Source organism: Rosa chinensis, chromosome 7, assembly GCF_002994745.2.
Source record: "Rosa chinensis cultivar Old Blush chromosome 7, RchiOBHm-V2, whole genome shotgun sequence".
Taxonomy (NCBI): Eukaryota; Viridiplantae; Streptophyta; class Magnoliopsida; order Rosales; family Rosaceae; genus Rosa; species Rosa chinensis.
In genome coordinates, this window is record NC_037094.1 from 7,747,295 (window position 1) to 7,771,545 (window position 24,251).

Below are 24,251 nucleotides of genomic sequence, written 5' to 3' on the forward strand. Positions count from 1 at the left end.
CATTCACTACAGGAGCACACAAACAATGGACGCACACACATATAATAAGGTTAAAAATGAAAAATCCAACCAAAAAGCATAGAGGGAACCAAAGTTTCCCTTCTATGTAACGATCATATCTCCCCAGAAAAAGGACTGATAGAAGAGCCAAGAAGAGCTACAAAGTACAAACAACGTTGGGAGAAGTCCACTATATAATTTTATTTTATTTTAGTTTAAGGAAATTTAAAAAAAAATAAAATAATGTGATTATATATTTTGACTCTTTGCTTATCATGCAAATAATCTCAAATGAGCTTTTAGAACCATGTTCAGTGTCTTGTCAAAAGCAGTTTCTAACTTGTTTTTTATAACTCACATTTTTCTTTAAGAAAATGACACGCCAAAAATTTTCCGAAACTCTTGGACGGTCGTTAGAATATACGTTATAAGGAAAACAATCACATGCTCGTTAGATCACAACAAGTATTAATTTCCAGCAACCAAATAAATTACCCTAGTTTAATCTTCATTTCTTTATTCAGACTCCCACTGGTCAAGAATTCGAAAAACTATATAACAGAAGAAAAAAGAAAGAAAAAAAGAGAGCAAACCGAGTAACGGCGGGGTTGGATATATAAAAAGGGAAGGGTTGGCAGACGATGTGGTGAATAGGTTCCGGGGAAACCACATTGATCGATGACCATCATTGTATAATGTTAAATCATCAATGACTATAACATCTAGAACTAGTTAATTATCATGATATGGCATATGTGTTTCAGAGTATAGCTCATCAGCAAAACTGCCCTCCATCTATAGAAACATATGAAAATCAATTCTCTGAATAGGATCTCCATCAATTGGCAACCTGAGGAAACCACTTAAATCGCCTCAACTATCGAGGTGTTCATCTTCTGGGATGTTAGCAACTCCAACAGATTCCCTATATTTTGATTTTTTTATACTTTAGGGAAAAATAAACCTCTTTTGCTCCAACAGATTTTCTATAACTATCCCTATTTTAGGGAAAGTGAGGAAAGAGAAAACCAAATTCCTTATATTTACAGCAAACTCTAAAATTTTAACGAACAATATTGAGATTTTAGAGATTGTTGTAAAATAGAGAATTTGTTGGAGTTGGAGAAAAAAAAAAAGGCTAAATTTTTGACTTTTACTTCCCTATAATACATAAATTAATACATAAATTATGGAGAAACGGTTGGAGTTGCTTAAGCATGATGCTAGAAAAAGAGTCAATATACACCGGATGAAAAAAGACTTCGTTAGCCAGCACAATGGGGTCATGATAAGTTGCGTTCCCTAGAAGATCATCCTAATCCTAATCACAATCACAACCGGGGAAATCAACATTAACACATTTATCTGTTTCTTTTTGCCGTGTCTAATCCAAATGTGTCCAGGTTTGTGCAGTATATACCATAGGCAAATAGGACTGCAATTTGGGCCCATAATCCAATTGACCCGGCCTATACGATGAAATTTATTTCTCTTTCCTTTTCGGGTTGGAAACGGAAACAGTTTGGACAGTCTCCGATTTTAAGAACTGAATTGAATGGGAGGGACTGAGAAGACGAGCAAGGTCGTTATGACGGCGTCTGTATCACAATCGCCGGTCAGGTGGTGGCGGACGGCGTTTCTGACCGTCAGAGACGAAACCCTCACGACTCCTCCTCGCACTCCAATCCCCGAACTCCTCCACAATTTCATCTTCTCCCACTCCCACACTCTCCTCTCCGCTGCCCCCGACCTCCCTCCGCAGGAGGTGACGTCAGATTTGTTGTTCCTAACGGAATTGATCACCACCAAGTCTCACGGCGCCGGCGATTTGACCCCTACCTTCGCTCACACAATTCACCTGGTATATCGACTATGACTGAGACCTTCTTCTTCATCTTCACCTATGCTTTGCTTGTTCATATTAACCTCAGTAAATTTCGATTCCAGATCCATGACGTTAGCCATCGTCTTCCTCTGGAAGTCAATTCAGCTTCGTGGACTCTCATGCTTGACGGTTTCGGCAACATGCTTCAATTCTTCATTGCCTCTTCGTCATTTACGCCCAGCATGGAATGCTTACAGACTCTGAGGTCAGTTCCTCTGGTTTTCGATTCAATTTCGAGCAAATGTGTATTGTTGTTGCAAATTGTATATGAATTTCTTCCTGTTTTAGGCGTGTTATGAGCACCTACCAGAGGAAGTGTTCTCCGGCGGATGAGATTCAGCTGGTTAAGTTCCTTCTGCGCGTAATTGAGAGCTGTCATTCAGAGTTAAGTAGCTCATTGCATTCAATTCGCAACCAGAGCTCTGCTTCTGAAGTTGGAAAGAGAAAGCCATCGCCGCAACATTGCAGCTTATGGGAAGCTCAGACCCTTGCATTCAATATGCTTGGAGAAACAATCTCTAGGGCCGGCTCGTTGTTTCCCGTGGATATCTGGAAATCATCTATTGAGGTAGCAATCCTTTTATAGGCTCGTGGTTACAAGCATATGAATGTACATTTCATTCTGAGGCTGTTTTTATCTGAACCAGGTTTTTAGGAAAGTGATGGATGTATTGGCAGCTAAAAGCCTGCTTGTAGAAGACACTGTAATGTCGAGGTGACTTACCTTTGACCTTTCTGTTGGCCCTCTCTAAACAAACACGTAAACAAAGATACATATGAAAGCATGAATTTAGAGTACTGCTTGTTTCAACTTGTTGTACAAACTTTTCATCCTTACATATTGTTGCCATGACGCTTGTGCTCTGCAGGTTTTATTTATCTCTGCTGCATTGTCTGCACTTGACTCTCTCAGATCGTAAGTGTTCCCTCTCTGACCATGTAAGTTATTAATGTCTTGTGTATCAGATTTAAGATTGGATTTGGATATGCAATTATTATCCTTCATACTTTATGGATTTGATTTTCAGGTGTCAGGTTTTGTAGCTGCTTTGCGAATGTTCTTGTCCTATGGTATTAGTAGTAGAAGCCAGCTTACCAGGCCGGCAACTGGTCAAAAGGAGAGTGAACTTAGTGTAGCCAGCCTTAAGTCTGGTTTGGAAGATCCTAAAAAGACAGATCGTAGTCCATATAGACCTCCACACCTACGCAAAAGGGACAGTTCAAAGCAGATTGGAGCTCGAGGTTCTCAAGGTTTATCAGATCAGGAATCTTCCACACTTGACTTTGCCTCATCAGATTCAGATTATAGTGACAGTGATGGATCACTTAAAGACACTGAAAGCATTCAGAAGTCGAAGGTCAGAGTAGCTGCCATTGTTTGTATACAGGTAAGTTTTGGATGGCATTTTGGTTCTTACCCGTTTTTTCTTCTCATCATCAACAGTCGGCCACATAATAGGGTAGATGTTAGGTATCCTTTTTGGTACGTATTCTTTACATCTACCATAATTTGAAAGCAAAGAAAGATTTTAAAACTTAAAATACAGAGAGATGAAAGGGAGATGTTATTTGATCTTCCTTAAGAAGTACCTTCTCTTTGAGTTGATTTTGTTAGCTGGATTACCTAATGCTTTTGTGAAATTTGAAAACATGGGGACACATTTAAACAATGACATGATTTATTCTGCAATATGTGGATAAGATGGTATGCTTGACTTTGATAATGCACACTTTTAATGTTAGCGTGATTGACATTTATTATTATTTTTACTTTTTGGAAGGATCTCTGTCAAGCTGATTCGAAATCATTTAGTAGCCAATGGACACTGCTTTTGCCAACCAGTGATGTACTACAACCTAGGTGAAGCATCCTACGTCCTCCAATCCCTTGTTGATTAGTTTCATTTATTTATTTCTCTTTCATTCTCACTTGTTTCATGTTACCTTCTGATATACAGGAAGTTTGAAGCAACACTAATGACTTGTTTGCTGTTTGATCCCTATTTGAAGGTATTGTTCACTCTTCCTTTCATATTATCTTTTACTTACCTCACTACCCTTTGGTGAATTATTTGACAGCTATACCCTTGATTTACATAAAAAAAGAATAATATATTTTCACTTGTTACACTGCATAGAAAATGTTTTTATCATTTTCACAATTTTTGAACATCTTCTGATTGTCATATAATGATTTTTCTTCAGTGGTGCTTCTAGCTGACACATGCTTCTTATGGTGCCTAGGCACGGGTTGCATCTGCCTCAACTCTGGAAGCAATGTTGGATGGGCCTTCTTCTGTTTTTCTGCAGGTAGCAGAGTTTAAAGAGTCTTCTAAAAGGGGATCTTTTACAGCACTTTCAAGTTCCCTTGGACATATACTAATGCAGCTTCATACAGGTATGTAAAAGGCACTATAATGCAACATTTCATTTTCGGTGTAGTTATACTACATGTACATGCTTCAGTATATCTTCTGTTTTGTCTTGATATTATAACACTGATGTATCTGATGTAGGTATTTTATACTTAATTCAACGAGAAACTCATAGTAGATTGCTGGCATCCTTGTTCAAGATTCTCATGCTTTTGATATCATCTACACCGTATGTATTCTCCAACCAAAGCATTTTCATTGTCAATGTTTTTTCTTTCTTTTTTCAATGTCACATATTTGTTTGTTTGTTTAATCTTCTCATGCTGCCCTTAATCTGTATTCTGATTCCCAGATTTTTGTTGAAATAAATTCAGTGTGATCTTGTCATAATTCAATTTAATATTACTTTTATTGTTCAAAAAAGAAGTTGGCAGAAATGATATGAATTACAGCTTTTAAGTGCATTGATATTACCTTTTGGGTGTGATCTTCCCCTTGCCCACCCCTTTTGGCTTTTGGTGACACAGTTTGTCCTCTGCATTAGGATCCTATGTGGAAGCCATGATGGCATTTCCCTTCCTCTATCAATTGACACTTTTCAACATTATGACCAGGATGGAAGCTTCCTCTCAATAATGTCATTCATTTTATTAGATACTTGTAGATAGTCAATAAATGCGTGATGCTGCATTGCTGATCTTTTTATTTAATTATTGTTATCTTCTGTAAGGATAGTGTTATGTGCACTTATTGTTCCTGTCAATCATCATTCTACAGATATTCAAGAATGCCTGGAGAATTGTTGCCAACAGTTTTTACATCTCTACAAGAAAGGATACAAAATGGGTTTCAGTTTAAAAGTGATCAGACTGGCCTGCTGGTTAGTATTCCTTTTGCTTAATATATATATATATATATATTTTTTTTTTTTTTCACATGTAAACCATATCTGTGATGTGTGCCCTTCCTCACTGTGATATCTTATATTATTTTTTTACCTCATTCAACAGGTTTCTTCTTTTAGTTGCTTGACTACAGCTCTGAATACCTCACCATCCTCACCGCAAATCAAAGAAATGCTTCAGAGAGAGATATTTAATGGTGAGCATTGAGCAAAAGATTTGCAGCATAAACAGATAACTCTACTTGTACTCATGTTTGCTAGTTCTTAAAAACAAAAAAAAAACAAAAAAAGATCCTGCTGGTCATCATGTAACATATGATAATTCATTGAGCCTCTTTTCTCCCAGATGGATAACGGATCTGGATTTAGGAAAATTCATCAATTTTCCCCTTAAATGTGTCCTGTGCCTTTTCTCCAGGTTTTGCCGAGGCCAAAAAGAAGTCGGGTGTTCTTTTTACGTTGTTTCAATTTTCAGAACAAGTTAGCAACCCGCCAATATGCTTCGAGGCTCTTCAGGTAATACTGTAACTAGTGTAAGACAGCTTGAAAATCTAAAATTTGTCTCTTGGTTTCTGATTGGAAGATCTGATTCTCTTCTGGGCAAGCATTTTGGCATCAGCGTGCCATCATCAAGAAATGCTTATGCTTTCCCTGATAGTGTCATCTCTTCTATGTACTAGAAGTCTGATTATTTTGTAGAAAGGCATGAGGCATTGTCGATGCATGTCATGGTTATAACTAAGAAAGATGTCGCATTACATTACTTATGTTGTCACTTACAGGCGCTTAGGGCTGTGTCGCACAATTACCCCAGTATAATGTTTTCCTGTTGGGAACAAATTTCCACCATTGTTTATCACCTTTTGAGGGCAGCTACTCCTGAAGTTCCTGCAGGACAATGGAAAGGGCATACTGGAAATTCTGTTGGATTCATTGGGGAAAAACTCATTACAGCTGCTATTAGAGTAAGAGCCCTTTTCCGTTATTTAGTTTTTTTGCTTCCCTCATTTATTAAATGTATACTTTTGGTGAATCTGTTCATTTACATTAGAAAGTGAAGTAAAATCTTACAAAGTGGCACCTTTTTTATATAAACATGATGATTCTTTTTCCTATTTTCACACACACAGATATAATGATTCTTGATGCCAATTATATCAGGTTTTGGATGAATCTCTTCGTGCAATATCTGGATTTAAAGGAACGGAAGACCCTTTAGACGATAAACTACTTGATGCCCCATTTACTTCTGACTGCATAAGGATGAAGAAAGTTTCATCAGCTCCTTCATATGAACTTGAGAGCTTGGAAAATACTAGAGATGAACCCACATCATGTCAGTCTGGAATTGAGCAGTGGTGTGAGGCAATTGAGAAGCATATGCCTTTAATTCTACAACATACTTCTGCAATGGTTAGTTGATATAAAAACTGACTTTCAATAGCATTGCTTGTTTGAACAATTTTAGATTTGCATTTATTCTGACAGTCCTTTTGGTGCTTACGGGTATAAGAAACACACCTGGTGTTCCAGCAGATTATAAAATCTTGTCAAACAGTTGTCAGAACATGCAGATAGATTTGAAGTTATTTGAAAGGATAAAAAAAACCTTTTTATACGGAACTCTAATCTGAGATGGTAAAAAGATATCTATCAATTGCTACAATGGTAAAAAGAGTATCATTGGACTGTCTTTATTGGGAGACTCTCAATGTATCAATAGTTGAAGCTTCCAAATAGAATTATCCATTTTGAGCAGGATCAAGACTATCGCAAATCTTGCTCAAGTTGGGTAAATATGTAGAAGATATGTTTTGTGTTTTAATCTGCACCTCTTGATCCTTTTTTTTTTTTTTTCCCTTCTATCTTGGAAGGTGAGAGCTGCCTCAGTTACCTGTTTTGCGGGTATAACTTCTTCTGTGTTCTGCACACTCTCGAAGGAAAAACGGGACTTCATTCTTTCATCTTTAGTAAGTTTTCGTTACTTATTGTTGAGCAGCTGCACTTTAACTGCTGTATTCTGGTGAATAGAACAGAGTTTTCTTGTCAGCTTATGAATTATAACTACAAAATCTTCATAGGTTCGTGCTGCCGTTCACGGTGATGTACCTTCAGTTAGGGCAGCTGCTTGTCGGGCCATTGGTGTCATTTCATCTTTTCCTCAAGTTTCTCAAAGGTGATTTTGTTATGTTTTTGAACGGCTTTGAATGATCTCTCAAATTTGTATTATATGTTATCAACTTTAATGTGCAAGTTAGGACAAAAGTTTACTAAGAACTCAAATTATAGTGCAGAGATCCTTGATAAGTTTGTTCATGCTGTGGAGAGTAACACTCGTGATCCTTTGGTCTCGGTACTTTTCTTATTTCTCTATTTTTTTTCTTTCAATAAAGCATACTCTCCATTTTATTTCTTAAAGCAGCTGAAATCTTTCTTGCCATTCTTCAGGTCCGAATAACTGCTTCTTGGGCTTTGGCAAACATATGTGATTCTATCCATCATTGTATTGATGATTTTAGCTTGGAAAAGACTGAAGGTCAGCTTAGATTTATAGGAGTGATGTAGTTAGATCTATTTCTCTAATATCTCTGCATCAGTATTTTAAACTAATACTTTTTTTTTTGTGTTCTTTTTAAATAGGCTCTCTTAAAATTTCTCAATTATTTACCTTATTAACCGAGTGCGCTTTGCGTCTGACTAAGGACGGAGACAAGGTAAATATATTAATTAGCAAAGCTATTTAAATTCTTTTATAATTGCTTGGTCAAGTAATTTATTATCTCTCGCTCCCTCCTTCCTCCCTCCCTCCTTCCTAGATGAGAAGCTAGAAAAAGGAATTCAACAAAGATAAAAATGAATATTGTTAACAGGGAGGACCACCTCTCACTAAATTATAAGAATGTCTTGATATACTTGTCTTGATACTGCACACACACAATTCTTGTGCTTGATTCCGTTGACTGCCTGCAAATTTATGGTGATCGACAATCATATGTATTTCTCACAGCTTTGAGGCTCTTTTTTTTCCCCTACCATCAGATTAAATCAAATGCTGTAAGAGCTCTAGGGAATCTTTCAAGATCTATCAAATGTACAATTGAATTTGAGGCGCCAGGGGATTATGGGAAAGGTTGTCAAAGAGATGTATCAATATCATACCATCCAGCTTCTTTGAGAGATTCGCGTTGGCTTGATAGGGTTATTCAGGCATTTATTTCTTGTGTTACAACTGGTAATGTCAAGGTATCGATAATCAGAATTCGATGTTTGATTGTAAAGAAATTCTAATTAGATGGGGAATGGACAAGAATGTGTGTCGTGATTGTTAATATATTGTGTTTTCTACTGAAAATTCAAAGTGTATTTAACAGGTCCAATGGAATGTTTGTCATGCTTTGAGCAACCTATTTCTGAACGAGACATTAAGACTGCAAGACATGGATTGGTAAAGCGATTCGAATCTTGTTTCTGGCATGGTTGTAATGCATTTGTTGCTGATTTAGTTCTGTTCAGGGATGTGTTTGGGTGAAAATAATCTCTGGAAGACACCCCCCCCCCCCCCCCCCCCCCCCCCCCCCCCCCCCCACACCCACCCACACACACACGAAAGAAAGAGGAAGAAGGGTGGATGCTTTTGTAATAGTGGAATAGCTATTTGATAGTAGTGAAATCCCAAAGAGTATATAATCTCTGTATGTTCGATGGTAAGCTTGCAACTAAAAATAATAACTGATGCATGTTTGTCTGACAGGGCTCCATCTGTGTTTAGTATTCTTCTACTACTGTTACGTGATTCTTCCAACTTTAAGATCAGAATCCAAGCAGCTGCTGCTCTGGCTGTTCCAGCATCGGTGCATGGTGAGTGAAAGCATTTACTCTTGTTTCTATGTATGGTTGCCCTTGTAACTAGTCAAATGCCTTATCAATTACCAGTCTCAACCGAAGTATAAATTTTGTCTATTATCTGCTGCATGGGTTGACTGTCATCTTCTGGATGCATTCTTGCCAAGAATTTTTCTATTTATTTTCTTTTGGTTTTGTCTGAGGTACTGTAAGTCATTCCTTCCTAAAATCTGGAAATTGAAACAGATGCCCATTTGTTTGTTGCAGATTATGGGGAATCTTTCTCAGACGTCATCCAGGGTCTGGAGCATATATTAGAGAATCAAGGTTCAGACCAGATTGCATCACCATCAAATTTCAAATATAGGGTTGCCCTTGAAAAGCAGGTCAATAATCCAAATCACTTGCACCTGAGTAGTTATGTGGGCTAATATTGATTGAAACTATGCATTTTGGTTGGGCATGTGTGGTATATGGTGTGTTTAATCATTGTATCTTCTGCTTGATTCAGTTAACCTCAACCATGTTGCATGTTCTCATCCTCGCTTCAAGCTCTGATCATGAACCAGTGAAAGTTTTTCTTGTAAAAGTAAGTTGTGCATACATACTGATAGCAGCCTGCTTTCTGTATGAAATTTGACAGTTGATTGATTTTGATCCATATTGAGGAATGAGACATATTGCTGAAATGTTTGTCATTCTGGCTCATTTTCCATTTGCTGCATACAGAAAGCCTCATTCTTTGAAGACTGGTTCAAGGCACTGTGCTCATCACTAGGAGAGTCGAGTAGTCAACCGGAACTTGAAAATAAGAAGTCCCTTGAGAACCCAAAGAAAGAGATGATATGCAACGCAATTCGGTCACTAATTCAGCTGTACAATGACAGGAAGCATCATGCAATTGCCGAGAAATTTGAGAAGTTAGAGAAAAGCATACAGTGAGTTCTCTTGATCTTTCTCGATGAACTTGTACACTACATGTGTGGACACCAACCCCATGACCAAGTCCCTTGCATAGTCACCTAATACACAAAAAATACTGCTTTTCTGAAGACAAAGATTTTCGACATACTGGGCTCTCTTTTTCAATCACAACGGCATACAGAGCTCTGGACGGGGTTGGTTAGAAATTAGGATCCTAAGTGGGTCGATGTTGTTGTATTACTGTGTATGTGTTATATTAGATTATAGGGACCTTTATTTGATTTATAACGTTATTGTAGGGTGTGTATGGATTACCTAATTACAAGATGTTTTCTTCTTTCGGCTATAAATTATTAAAGTATAGGAGTCGGCCGTTTCCGTGTTGTGTCTTTCAACAAATCTTCAGTGTTGGTCACCTTTGGATTATCGTCGCTTATTACTCACCCAAGCTTTCTTTTGACCTTGTTCACCATTTGGGATTCCACTTTATGATATCTAATAAAAGTTACTACAGTGTTGAGGTTGCAAACATCAAATTATATTATCACATAAGAACTATATTCCAAGTCATGTTTTTTACTTCTTGAATTTTTACTAAAATTAATCCGAATGTCAACGTTAAGACCCGTAACTATGGATCAAGACCCGTAACTATGGATCTAATGCTATGTAATCTGTTTGGTTATTAATAGATTTTTTTTTTTTTTTTAAAGTTGTCGTTCTTGACACTAGTTCAACACCTCTCACTTACAACAAAGAACATGCGTTATTAGACACAATGGTCATACTCACGGCACTACACCTCACATCAATGCTGATTTAACAGGTCTATATCAATCAAGAGTAATCAAACTGGCAGTCACTGCGGATGATAGGATAAGTACTTTACGTGTTCAATTCTCATTTCTAGTATTTCTACTTATGAATATGAAACTGTCACTTCGGCTAGAAAAAAAAAAAAAAGAGATTGTGGTACATGAAGATAACCAAATCCTTTACACTAGCTGACTAGCCTATAGCAATTTGTTACTTGGGGGAAAAAGGATAAATAATGAGGAAAAAGCCAGGAAGACAAACACCTCTTTTGACCAAAGCAAATGAATGAACAATACGTGGTGGCCTCTAACTTTAAATCTCTATCTCACTTTTTGTGCTCCTCATCATGTTTCTGACTTCTACGTAGAGGTAGGTCGCCATCTTCCCTTGTTTTTTATTCTCCAGATTTAGACCATTTACAGCTCTCCAGATTTAGACCATTTACACTCTTCCTATTTTTCTTCTATGGTTTCTTACCGGAGACTTTGACCAACCCCCAAGTGCTTCTCCACTTGAGACTCCACAAGTGCCTTGATTTGAGGGGGGGGCATATCACAATAGACCATTTCTTGACCTTGATTTTTTAATGTGCTACCTCCCTTCCCATATCTGTATCCCGGAAGTTAATATATTCGTTATGAATTGGTCATTGCTTTTAACTATGAAAGTCAAACTCATGACTTCTCATTTACTCAAAAAAGAGTCATATCATTAGACTGAATGATTGTGTAAAAATATTTTAAAGTGAATCTAAATGACTCACATTATATAGAGATAAAATGAGAAGTCGTGTATTATAAGTGATGCAAACGAGCAAATTTCACCTATAAACGTAATCTAAAAAAGTGCAACATAATACTCCTCCAACATCGCTTCTTGAAAGTGATATCACCTTCTTTTCCGTTGAAAAATTGACATCACCTTCTTTTCAGTTGAAAAATTGACAATACATTCATACTGTCTCACCTCCAAAACACTGTTAATTGAAATGGGATTTATTAAACTTATAAACGTGCACCAGTCCTTCCTACTTTTTTCTTATCCAATAATTCCTTCCTACCTTTGAATTTGATCAATAATGCAACCCCAAAATTATGAGATACCATGGAAGTGGACTGTGGACCTCACCCCCAACTTTAATGTCGTTTTCTCCCACGAGTTAGTATAGTTCCATGTAAACATACATATGACCATTGATGAGCTTCACGTGATCACCCTTTGCAAATTTAGTTCAATTCCTAATAATAGTGGGATACTTCCCTCCTCTTCATTTCTTGCACGTACACTTTTTTGTAGTACATGTCGACAGTATTATGCTCTATGCAAATCCTTACCATCATTAGGTAGAGACATTCATAGCCCTTCAACCGCCCATTTGAGTTTAAATTACAGATGCTCTGAGATTGGAGAAACCCTAATAATTTAATCTGGGTTTGGATTGTTTAGCAATTTAATGCAGCCCAGATCAGCTACAACTTTGCTTTGTGTGTTTGATTTAGTGACATCGAAGGGTGTAAAGATCATAAAATATAGCACCAACAGTGTTCCCACTTGCCCACAGGGCCAACGGCTTAGGTTAAGTTGAATAATAAACACTGTCACCTTTGTCAGTTCTTTCAGAACTTGTTGGATTCTCAGGAACCTAAAAAGGTACATACAAATTAATTTTGAATAGACTAAAATTACATTACTAAACAAAGATGGTGAGGAGCAATTTGAGGCTGGTCAGTCTCTTCTCTTTCTGTGGAGGCCGCAAATGTCGTTTTGTAGACAAAATCCTCACTTAAGAGAGTCCCTTAATTACTCTCCTCTCTCTATTTTTAGGTCCAAACAAATTGGGGTACGCCCTCAAACACCTTAAAACTAAACCCCCAATAACAAACTGAACCTCTCTGCACAACTCCATCATCATCATCTTCTCCTTCTCCCTTGCCTCTTTTTCACACCAAGAAAACAAACAAAAAAGAGAGAAAGAAATGCATAGTTGTTGCAAATACACACCACTTTTAACCAATCACCAATTTCCCAGTTCCTGTAATCGCGGAGGGCCCTTTTAACCTCTTCATTCTAATTCTAATTATTTATTATTAACTTTATTATTTATCATTAGCCTTTTAGATCTTCCCCCACTCTTTGATTATTACTTCTAATAGATGGAAACAAATGTTACTTAGAGGCTGTATGTGAGGTACTACTGTACTGGGGGAGAAGTAGTCAGACAGATATTCACAGCCTTGTGGTTGAGGTTTTCCTCTCTCAGGTAAATAATAAAAGGCTCTGTCTTTTTTGGGTTTCTTTGTTTATAGAAATATATACACACCTAGTACTACTACTGTGGCCTCTGGATAATACCCATTTCCAGTGGCTTCTGGTCTATGCTGTTATACACGTTTTCTGTGGGTTTCCTTGAGAATCCATTGATTGGGAGTTGGGGGTCTTCTTGTGGTTTCATGACAAGAAACTTTTGGGGGTCAGAAAACAAGCAAAGAATAATAGCAAACAGAGATAGGGTAGAAGCTTCAGAGACTACAGAGGAGGAGGGTCTCCAAAGTTTGTGATTTTGTTTTTAGATTCAGCTTCTGTTTCTTGCAATTAGGTACATTAATGATTGCTGTACTTCGCTTCCTCCTTTGGTTTTCTTGATTTTTTTTTTGTTAGTTTTGCTTATTGGGATCTTGTAGCTTTGCCTTTTGAGTGTTTGGATCTCTGTGAAATTTGTATATTTTCTTTTGTGTTCTGGATTTGAAACAAAATAGGAACATTCATTGATGTGGGGATGGATGAAGGTAGGTAAAGACTGGATCTTTAAGTTTTTGTTTGATAGTTAAGAGTGTGATCTTGATGTTTCGCAAAAGATGTATGGTGGGGTGAGGTTGGTCAAGATTATATGTGGGGTTGGTTTTACAATTTTTGAATAAAGCTTGAAACTTTGACATTGTTGATTGGTGATGGCTATAGTGTGTTGTTGTTGTTGATGTTTTGTAATTTGAATTGAAACTTCTGCAGAGACCAAAATGGCTAGGGACTATGGTGGTGGATCACCAAAGCACCACCAGCTTGAATCCAAGAAGAAGAGGCTGACTATGATCTTTGGGGTTAGTGCACTTTGCATAGTAAGTTACTGCTTAGGAGCTTGGCAAACCACTTCTGCTCCCGTCAGTCGGTCTGAACTCTACAACAGGGTTGGTTGCGATGATGTTTCTAGCCAAATGAAGACCTCCAATGCCTCATCGGAGTCTGTTGCACCTCACTTGGATTTCGAAAGCCATCACCAAGTGAATATCAACAAATCCGAGGCAGTCCAGAAGTTCCCACCGTGTGCCATGACGTACAGTGAGTACACTCCTTGCCAGGATCCGAATAGGGGGAGAAAATTCGACAGGAAAATGTTGAAGTACAGAGAGCGGCATTGCCCCACTAAAGAAGAACAACTCCTTTGCTTGATACCGGCTCCACCAAAGTACAAGACTCCTTTTATGTGGCCTCAGAGCCGGGATTTCGCCTGGTATGACAACATTCCGCATAGGGAGCTTAGCATTGAGAAAGCTGTTCAGAATTGGATTCAAGTTGAGGGTGACCGGTTTAGATTCCCTGGTGGAGGTACCATGTTTCCAAAAGGAGCTGATTCTTATATAGATGACATTAATGCGCTCATTCCTCTTACTAAGGGTCAAATCAGAACTGCAATTGACACAGGCTGTGGTGTAAGTAGCATATCAAACTTAGAATTCACTACTCGTTTGTATAATGTGAATGCTAATGAACTTTTATTGTTGGTTTATTAAGGTTGCAAGTTGGGGTGCTTACTTGTTGAAGAGGAATATCTTGACAATGTCTTTTGCTCCAAGAGATACGCATGCAGCACAGGTCCAGTTCGCATTAGAGAGAGGAGTTCCTGCTATGATTGGTGTCATGGGTTCAAAAAGGCTTCCCTACCCGGCCAGGGCTTTCGATATGGCTCACTGTTCCCGCTGCTTGATACCGTGGCAGAATTATGGTAAGCATGAAACTCTTGCATAAACTAAACAGTTTAAATTATGGGATTGAATACTTCGACACTTTTATACTCATCAAATGTAGGTCACTTTGACAGTGACTTGCATGTAAGAATTTAGGGTGATCCAAAAGCACGACCATGCTTAGTGTACTGGTTGCAAATTGGTTGAGCTACATGCTGAGAGTGTGTGTGTGTGTGTACACGGAATGAACATCTCACCTAACAGCTTTGATATAGAGAAACTAATCCGTCAGCTTAAAATGTACAATTCGCCGAAAAGTGTAAAGTTGACCACTAATTTCTCGGTTCTCACATGATAGGTTACTTAATACATGTGGATTTTCTTGTGACTTTGAGCAGATGGTCTGTATCTAATTGAAGTGGACAGAGTTCTAAGGCCGGGCGCTTACTGGATTCTTTCCGGGCCCCCTATTAACTGGAAAAAACACTGGAGAGGATGGGAGAGAACCCAAGAAGACTTGAAACAAGAGCAAGATGCTATTGAGGCTGTTGCGAAGAGCTTGTGCTGGAAGAAGGTGATTCAGAAGAATGATCTTGCTATCTGGCAAAAGCCTCTTAATCACATTGAATGCATCAGAAGCAGGAATGTCGTTAAGACACCACATCTATGCAAATCAGACAATCCAGATATGGCTTGGTACTACTACTCCCCGAGCTTCATTCATGATATTTTATTGATTTGATTTGGTATAAAAAATATAAAAAAAGATCCTGTTGTTGACTCTGTTTGTTGTGCTTAAAAGGGACAGAAATATGGAAACTTGCATTACACCTCTACCAGAGGCAAACAATCCGAATGATGTTGCTGGTGGGGCATTGGAGAAGTGGCCTGAGCGTGCATTTGCCATCCCGCCTAGAATCAGCAGTGGTTCAATACCAGGAATCACCCCGGAGAAACTTAAAGAGGATAATGATCTGTGGAAGCAGAGGATGGAACGTTACAAGCGGATTGTACCAATTTCCAAAGGAAGGTATAGGAATGTGATGGACATGAATGCTTACCTCGGTGGATTTGCTGCTGCAGCGTCGAAATATCCAGTCTGGGTTATGAACACAGTTCCTGCCAATACAAACCAGGACACTCTTGGTGTGATTTATGAAAGGGGTTTCATTGGTACCTACCAGGATTGGTGTGAAGCATTTTCGACGTACCCCAGAACTTATGATCTCATCCATGCTGGCGGTGTCTTCAGTATATATCAGGACAGGTAAAACTTGCTAGATCACAATTTACCTCAATGCTTTTGGTATTGTAATTCGTAATTTCATGGTCTAATGTGCTTTGTATTACAATTACTGAAGGTGTGACATCACATACATATTGCTGGAAATGGATAGAATTCTGAGGCCAGAAGGAACCGTTATATTTAGGGATACTGTGGAGATACTTACGAAGATAAAGGCCATTACAGATGGGATGAGGTGGAAGAGTCAAATTATGGATCATGAGAGTGGACCTTTTAATCCAGAGAAAATTCTAGTTGCTGTCAAAACCTACTGGACTGGTGAAGCTAATAAGCAAAGCTAGTAGAGTTGTAGTAGTGTACTCTTTTTCCTTATGCTTGCAACCCTCTTTTTGTATCTGTTTCTTTTTTGTTCTATATCATCACCATGTTATTATCCTCTGGGAATTTGTAATCGAATATTAAGCATCTAATTGAGAAAAGGGATAGTTTTGCTCATTCATTGTGCATTATACTTCTGTGGGTAGGTCATACTACTTCTACTTCCAAGGAACAGGTATTGTATATTATTGACTTAATGGTGTCAAGATTTGACAAGGCTGGATGAATCCAAACAATAGAAACATGACGCAATAAACAACCAAGTGTACTATTCATATTCATATTCATATTCATATTGAACTTGAAGTCATACACCCATTAATAATTCAATCAAGCAAATACAAATTTAACTGATGAATCTTAAGTAAACTCTTTTATTGTGAAATCTTGAGCATTTTCTCTCGATATTTCATTTCATGATCTTATCATTGATAAAGTATTGAGTTTTATAAATTGGAAAATCTTGATCTTTTTTTTATTTTTAATGATTTCCAAAAGTTGAAAACCGGGCAAATCATATATATAAATCCATTGAGATTTTTTAAGTCCATCAAATTGAGCGTATTCTAAAATCATGCATAATGCATTACAAATTGTGAAATTATGACATTGGAAAAATTTTAAGAAATAAGAATCTTGACATGGTTTAGAGTTACGTAGTGTCATAAAGACACTTGTGGCATGCCAAAACATGCAAAACATCGTCAACACATTTTTTCCTCAAAAATTCTCTGTCATGATCTCAAAGTCTCTCACTAGTCACTACTAGTAAAAGGATGGAGATTTTCCAAACCTTATCCAGGACATTTTTATCAAGTAATGGGCTGAAAGGGACAAGTCCCGACTAGGGTACAGTTGGAGGAGTTGGGAAGTAAGGGATAGGTCCCAAATAAGGTATTGTTGGGGAGTTGGGAAGAGGGTTGAACAGACATGCACTACAGTGATACTACTACTTGGAGGCTCAACGCCTCAACTAAACAGATGCCGACTCAAAGTCCGGTCAAATTTAGGTTCAAACGACGGTAAATGAGTGCAGAAAACCCAGACTGAACCAGTATCCAGGATTTACTAGTACTATAGTCACTTTGTGACCTACTTTACGTTAGCCAAAACTCGACAAAACGTAATAAGAGTCAGATTGGATAGAACTGGTGCAAGACTGCAAAGGCGGGCCTTGATTGGGTTATATTGGCCCCGATTCTTTTTTCTGTTTTGTGGTCTTAAAAATACTTCGATTGAAAGCTCAAAACGAAAAGTGAAGAAATACAGCAGCAAAATAGGCAAAGCCAAGAAGAAACAAAACTTCTTACTTCATAATAGTAAAACTCGGGAACCGAGAAAGGAATACAACCAGAAACCTTGAGCAGTAGATAGCAGATCCCCAGAACATAAAGTGTGTCACAGTCAAGTCAGTTGACACTAGCTAGGAGTTAGAAATTCAACTGTCCCAGACCCAGACCCATGGACAACCAAGATTAATGAACGATACCGACCAACATCAACCCCAGCAACTGATTTAGTGGGTAGAAATCTATCAATTTCAGGAAGCAGCTGTAATGATTCTGTATTATCATTCAATGAGCATACGTAGAATCAGGACTCAGGGATGAAAGAACCAAAGTGGGACCAAAGTTGTTTTTCATGATCAACACTGTGCTTCCCTATTTCCAGCTTGTTCATTAGTACACGTTCTTGTCAGAATTCTTTTGTCTTTTTCAATATCCACTGTGTGTGTGTGAGAGAGAGAGAGAGAGAGAGAGATATACATTGTTGGTTAGTTAACAAATGTGAGCGTAGGGTACTAGTGTCGATCGACATTAAAGAAGTTGGGCTAAGGTTTTGAAAATTTCTGTTGTTGTGTTGGATGGTTAGATTTCTTCATTATGATAATCATCTTACAAAATTTATAATTTCCTAATCTTATTTAGAAGAAAATGAATTGTCATAAATTATATATTCTAAATTATTACATCTTGAATTACTTCAAAATGTGAAAAACTACCAAATCATTTGAGATTCACAAAGAGTAAGCAACCTTTGTTTGATCATATTCACTTTGTTTATGAACAGGAGAAACTGAGACATTCTAAAGAGTCGATAAGAAAGAACCCCAACACACCCTCGATTTATTAGAAAATCCAGGCTTGCACAATCAAGTGTTATCGAAACAATATTTACTCTGTACGAAGTGGTGTTAGGTCAGTGGTTAAAGTATCCACTACTTACGATCAAGGTCTTGGTTTCGAATCACTATGAGACAAAAGTGAAATCATTTGATCCTATTTTTAAAAGTTAAAAAAAAAACCTATACATCTATACAATAATTTTTTACCACCACGGCAAACTATCATATCAACTAGTCATCTTCAGGCCTTCCTTTACTACCAACATCTCCACACGTTCAACAAATGACACACACATGATCGACCTAATTCTCACCACCATATGTGCTTTTGTATGATCTCAAAACCTACACCTCCCATGCTTGATGTATTGTCAAAAACATCATACGAGCTTAACGTAAACTAAATAGAATATCAAACACTTTATCCCAATAACTGCTTATTTCTAGTCAACGATGTTCAAAAAGATAAACATCATCAAAATCTAAATAATTATGAAATCATAATGAGGTCAGCAACATAATTTTCTCATTTAAACTTAAAAGTTAAACTCTTTCGTGATCTTCTATTATTTAGTTGTCAATTGTGTCGAAAAAAAAAAATTTCCAAAATGGTATACGCCTTGCTCTTGGGGTAAAGCACCTTTGGGTTCAGTTGCAATCACTTTGCCACTTTGGGCACTAGTCCTTCCCATTTGTCTGGCCACAACTGAACTGTTGGTGCGTGTGACGCTGTGAGGCCACCCACAAAGTACACCATATATAAATTACAACCCAGACTTGGTTTTTGTGGACTCGGCACGCTGAAGAGAGCCTAAAGCCCACCACTTGTCGACGCTGCGATAGCAAGCAATGGGAGACGATGCGCAGAAGAAGAGCTCTGGTTCTCTGGACGCCCTACAAGCTGAAGTCACCAAGGCCATGGAGGGCGCCAAGTCGTTACAGGACTCGGCTTCCTCCTTCATCTCCAGAAACTCCAGCGAGGAACAGTCGCTTCGCCTGCGAGCCCAGTCTCTCGATTCCACAATCCGCCGCCTCCGTTCCCAAATCTATTCTCTTCATCATCACGACAACAAGGCCGTCGATCCCAAGCTCTGCGAAAAGGCAAGTTGTCCAATTTCTTATGTCTTCTGCATGCAATACCCAATCGTGTACTGAATCCAACCCATCTGGTCATGGCAGCTGGAAGAAGATTTGCACAGGGCCACGTGTGTTTTGACGGACGGCGACGCCGGTTCTTTTCTTCCTCCCAAGGCTCACGGTACCCTTGTTCCTAAACTTTGGTGTTAAATTTGATCTTGTAATTTTGGTTTGATGTATTTTAAAGGGTTGGTATTTTATGTGGCAGGGGGGTTTCTGAGGATGTTTCTTGGCCCCATCAACGTGCGTTCCTCTAGCAAAGACATCCAACTCAAGGTTAAAGAGGAATACAATGCTTACAGAGTAAGGGATTGCTTTTTCCCATTTTGCGACACTGTTGCCTTTCACTTTTTCCGGTTTGTGAGGTTCTAAGTACAGTGAGAGTTTTGGATATTGGAGGGAATAGATTCATGAGTAGATTGTTGATTTGTTTGTGTGATTAAAGCTGAGTTTGGTACAGAATATGGTTCTACAATCACGCCTATTGCAATTATTGAACGCAAATTAGATACTCTGATTATTCATCTTTGGGAGGTTTGGCATTTAGACCACTTTCATTTACAAAGTACGTGAGTGTGCTTCTTCTGCTTTGCCAATTGCCCCGGTTTTGCTTTTACCATTTTTGGCACAGAATTTTTTGGGGTTTGTAGGTAAACATTCTTCTCACATTCTAAGTGCCAGTAAATTTTCCTGACTAGGCTTAGTTTAGATAAGTGAGTGCAGAATCTGTGCTTACCATCATGCCTATGAGTAAAGCTAATGCCAATCAGTGAAAGCAAAAACGATTCATCCTTGTGGATCACTTCCTCAGACAATCTTGATTCTTGTCTGGATCATTGTCTTTTTTCAAGGAAAGCTTTTCGTCCTTTTCTTTTTTGTATCCTTCCAGCCATCGGTTGAAATTTTCTCCCTGCAGGGAGAGAAATGGTTTCTAAGTTTAGGACAGGTTGAATTAGTAGTTCTAGTGCAAAATTGAAGGCCCTTTAGGATAGGTTGGATACCTTTCTCCATCTTCTGTACTACAAAGAAAGAATATCAAGTGACATAGAAGTTTCGCTTACAATAGCTTCCTTTGGAGCAGGATCGAACTGCCCTGCTATTCCTTCTCTTTCCATTTGCACTACTTATTCTGAGATCTTGGATATGGGATGGATGCTTGCCAACATTTCCTGTTCAAGCTTACCAGGTATGTGCCGATCACTTGTTTTCTATGAGATATAAAGAATGGGCTCATACTGCCTACATGCTTTATTTCATTATTAATTTCACTTCCAAGTTTATGTTTATTAGGCATGGCTCTTATTCCTCTACACTGGTTTGTCATTGCGAGAAAATATACTGAGAGTAAACGGAAGTGATATTCGTCCATGGTAAATACACAATCTGTCCTGATTGTTTTCTTTGTTTTGTTTTTCTTCGCTGTTATTCATGTTCAATATGGCTTACAAGATAAAGGAACCAAATGTGAAGGACCTAGTGCGCTCAAACTTGGGTCGACTGCGACCATAATTGGTCAAATTGTTATTTTATTGTGCCTTATTGTTTATAGTTATTGCTCTTAAATGATACTGGTTCAACTAGCATTAGTCATTAAGGGGGCCTGCACTCACTCACTCACACACACAGACACACCTGTGGAACTTCAGACTGCCTTTTTTAGGATCTATAAACTGCATAAATTCCTTACTACATTGCAATTGGAAAGGAGAAAATTCCTTACTGCATTTCATGTGGTTTGTTTTCCCTTGTTCCTAGTATTGTAAAAGTTACCTTTTTCTGAGGTATCAATTCTTCTGAGTGCAATATCAGGTGTCCTGGTTTGTTTTGTCACATGTTGGTTGGTCATGGTGAATTTCTTGATTGAAATTGGCATATAGGCTGTGTGTGCGCCTTGCAGGTTTAGATGCTCATAACGCACTCGGAATCTTTTTGGAATGTGGAAAAAAAAAATTATATTCCGAACTTTGTGGGTTGGGTAGAACTTAGAAGGGTTATCATTTGTGATTCTTCATCAACAAACAGAAAATGTAATTTCAATCATTTGTGTTATGTATACATTGCTCATTCTTTGCATGAAGCTTTATTCACAACAATTAGATATCTGGTGGTCATGCATGGCATGTATTTCAGTTAGGAAATTGCCATTGTGACTGAGCACAAATTTGATCAGAAACTGATGCTTTTGTAGGTGGATATACCATCACTATTGTGCTATGTTTATGGCCATGGTTAGTCTCACATGGGACATTCAAGGACAACCAAATTGTGCCCAAAAGCAGGTAACTTTTTAGTTTTCAGGTAAATTTTGCTCATTGTATGGTAATAGCAGTGGAACCTTTAAAGATTAGTTGAATACTTTGCAGAGAGGGGTGGAACTTTTCCTGCAATGGGCAATGATGCAAGGAGTGGCTATGCTTTTACAAAATAGATATCAACGCCAGAGACTGTATACTCGAATTGCATTGGGAAAGGTGTGATTCCAACTATTACTGTTTGCTTTAAAAATTTAAGCTTTTTTTTTTATTTACATATTTGATTTTGTATTTTCAGGCCAATAGGATGGACGTCGTATGGGGTGAAACAGCTGGTGTTGATGGTCAATTGTGGCTTCTATGTCCCATACTTTTTATAATGCAGGTGATTAGAAAGCATTTTGATAATTGTCCTGAAAGATTATTAGAGATAAAAATTTCAGAGGGAATCAATAGATACTTTTACAGTCACGAATTGTTAACACAGTATACTGTTGATTGGTCTGCATCAACTTATCATGTCTTTATGAGCTTTGCATGACATGCAGCAGAATGTTTAGTAAGGCAACATCATAGGCAATAGAAATTCATGCCAAGATTTTTTATTTTATTTTATTATTATTATTATTTTTTTATGCTTGCATCATCAGTGCATCGGTGTGTTCTTAGAAAATGTTAACACAGTATACTGTTGATTGGTCTGCATCAACTTATCATGTCTTTATGAGCTTTGCATGACATGCAGAATGTTTAGTAAGGCAACATCATAGGCAATAGAAATTCATGCCAAGATTATTATTTGTTTATTTTTTATTTTTTAGGCTTGCATCATCTGTGCATCAGTGTGTTCTTAGAAATTCATGAAATAAATAGAAACTCATGTATTATAAAGTGATATATTGCATACTTGCATGTTCTGTTCAAGGTTGGGGTCATACTACTACAAATTAGGTCAACTGAAATAGGCTGACCAGATTTCGCATGTTAGCTAGCTGCATTGATAACTGAATTTAAGACTGTTCTTACATTGTTATAGGGTTTTGAGGCGTATGTTGGACTACAGTTGCTTAAGACTGCTTTGTTCGGGGATGTTACCGAATGGCAGGTAATTATACTACAACTTTATACTGATTTATACAATAACAAGAACAAACCTCATAGATCTCGACATTGTCTTCAGAGATTATACAGAGCACTCCACTTTTCAATCTTCAAGAGAAGATTTATGACAACTTTCCTGTTCTGTTCTACTTGATTTTTTGCTTTACAAAACATAAAGATCAGTTATATGACTGATTTTCAAATGTTTATCATATACATCAGAACATTATGTTCCTTTTCTCTCACTGCCTACTTTAAAACCTAACACAATAGAACCTTAACTTTACTTCTAGTGAATAATATTATTAGATAGTTGCTTGAAATGGAAAAGCCAAAGTAGATGTGTTACACAACACGTTTTCCCAAAATTTTCTATAAGAGCTCTCTGTAATTTCTGAAAACACGAGGGCTGACAGTATTATGTTCTGAAGAAAACTTGGTGTAATTTACGCAATTTTGAAGAATCATATCTATCATTGAATGTAACGGGAAGAATATATTTTGGCAGGTGAGTTTGTGCGGTGTGCTATTAATTCTTATGGCGATCGGGAACTTTGTAAATACTGTACAGACACTCATGGTGAAATCAAGGTTCAAGGCAAAGATGAAAAAGACCAAGAGCAAGCAGGAATTGTAGGGCCGGGGATCCGTAATTATTAGGATTAATCTCCTTACAACTTCTTAGGAACTCCTTGTAACGTTTTCTCTGGATCTCAAAATTGTTGTTCCGACACATAGGCACTGGAAATTTCCTTACCAGTTTGAGCTCTATATAAATGTAGAATTGATCTTTTATAAACTGATTAGAGTGGCTATGAGTTTCCTTCAAATAAGTTTTGATACAGGTTCGTTATATATTGATACTTGAAAAGAAAAATGCTTGACTAGCTATGCGTCGGCCTTTGATACATGTGAGAGACTTGTAATCTTCTGTGTTGCGAGTTGAAGGTGCATCATCAGAATCCAGTGCCACGTGTTCTAATCCTAGAGGTTGAGTGAGCTAGACAGATAAGAGATATGTTACGTATGTAAGGACTACTGCAGCCTTTCTTCTTTCTTAAGCTTGATTTGATGTCTTTTCATTTTTTCTGTAATTGACAGTTTGACACAGCCGCAATATAATTCATTAAGATTTTCATTTCTTTCAATATAAGATTTTCAACAAAGCCTTGTTATGATGGTGTCACAGCCAATTTGCAAAATTTCACCACCTGTACATGGGCGTGTTGAGATCATAAATTTCACATGAAAAAAATAGAGATATTGTCTATGGGTTTATAAGAATTTAGATCAACTTCATTCATTG

The 24,251-nt window shown here is 37.7% G+C and overlaps 3 protein-coding genes across 4 annotated transcripts; all 3 read left to right on the forward strand.

The window, feature by feature from the left end:
• The first annotated feature begins 1,508 nt into the window (after positions 1-1,508).
• Positions 1,509-10,330, forward strand: LOC112175673 (HEAT repeat-containing protein 6). The gene is made up of 26 exons (XM_024313388.2): positions 1,509-1,861; positions 1,948-2,090; positions 2,174-2,453; positions 2,533-2,600; positions 2,755-2,824; positions 2,914-3,273; positions 3,667-3,746; positions 3,844-3,895; positions 4,130-4,283; positions 4,402-4,489; positions 5,038-5,140; positions 5,271-5,361; positions 5,583-5,680; positions 5,947-6,129; positions 6,326-6,577; positions 7,039-7,134; positions 7,246-7,340; positions 7,454-7,517; positions 7,613-7,700; positions 7,805-7,878; positions 8,204-8,407; positions 8,536-8,609; positions 8,916-9,022; positions 9,275-9,393; positions 9,519-9,596; positions 9,737-10,330. The coding sequence occupies exons 1-26, from the start codon at positions 1,556-1,558 to the stop codon at positions 9,947-9,949; spliced, it is 3,540 nt and encodes a 1,179-aa protein (XP_024169156.1). The 5' UTR covers positions 1,509-1,555; the 3' UTR covers positions 9,950-10,330.
• A 2,270-nt stretch (positions 10,331-12,600) lies between these two features.
• On the forward strand, positions 12,601-16,447 carry LOC112175838 (probable methyltransferase PMT18). 2 transcript variants are annotated; one of them, XM_024313589.2, is made up of 6 exons: positions 12,601-13,007; positions 13,754-14,451; positions 14,534-14,744; positions 15,105-15,402; positions 15,509-15,973; positions 16,068-16,447. In XM_024313589.2, the coding sequence occupies exons 2-6, from the start codon at positions 13,762-13,764 to the stop codon at positions 16,291-16,293; spliced, it is 1,890 nt and encodes a 629-aa protein (XP_024169357.1). In that variant the 5' UTR covers positions 12,601-13,007; positions 13,754-13,761; the 3' UTR covers positions 16,294-16,447. The 2 variants fall into 2 exon arrangements, with proteins under 2 accessions (XP_024169357.1, XP_024169356.1); XM_024313588.2 differs by lacking the exon at positions 12,601-13,007 and adding an exon at positions 13,034-13,343.
• Positions 16,448-19,228: 2,781 nt separating this feature from the next.
• Positions 19,229-23,798, forward strand: LOC112175839 (transmembrane protein 120 homolog). The gene is made up of 10 exons (XM_024313590.2): positions 19,229-19,556; positions 19,635-19,713; positions 19,801-19,895; positions 20,674-20,778; positions 20,883-20,962; positions 21,781-21,871; positions 21,956-22,063; positions 22,143-22,229; positions 22,881-22,949; positions 23,454-23,798. The coding sequence occupies exons 1-10, from the start codon at positions 19,305-19,307 to the stop codon at positions 23,580-23,582; spliced, it is 1,095 nt and encodes a 364-aa protein (XP_024169358.1). The 5' UTR covers positions 19,229-19,304; the 3' UTR covers positions 23,583-23,798.
• Positions 23,799-24,251: the final 453 nt, after the last annotated feature.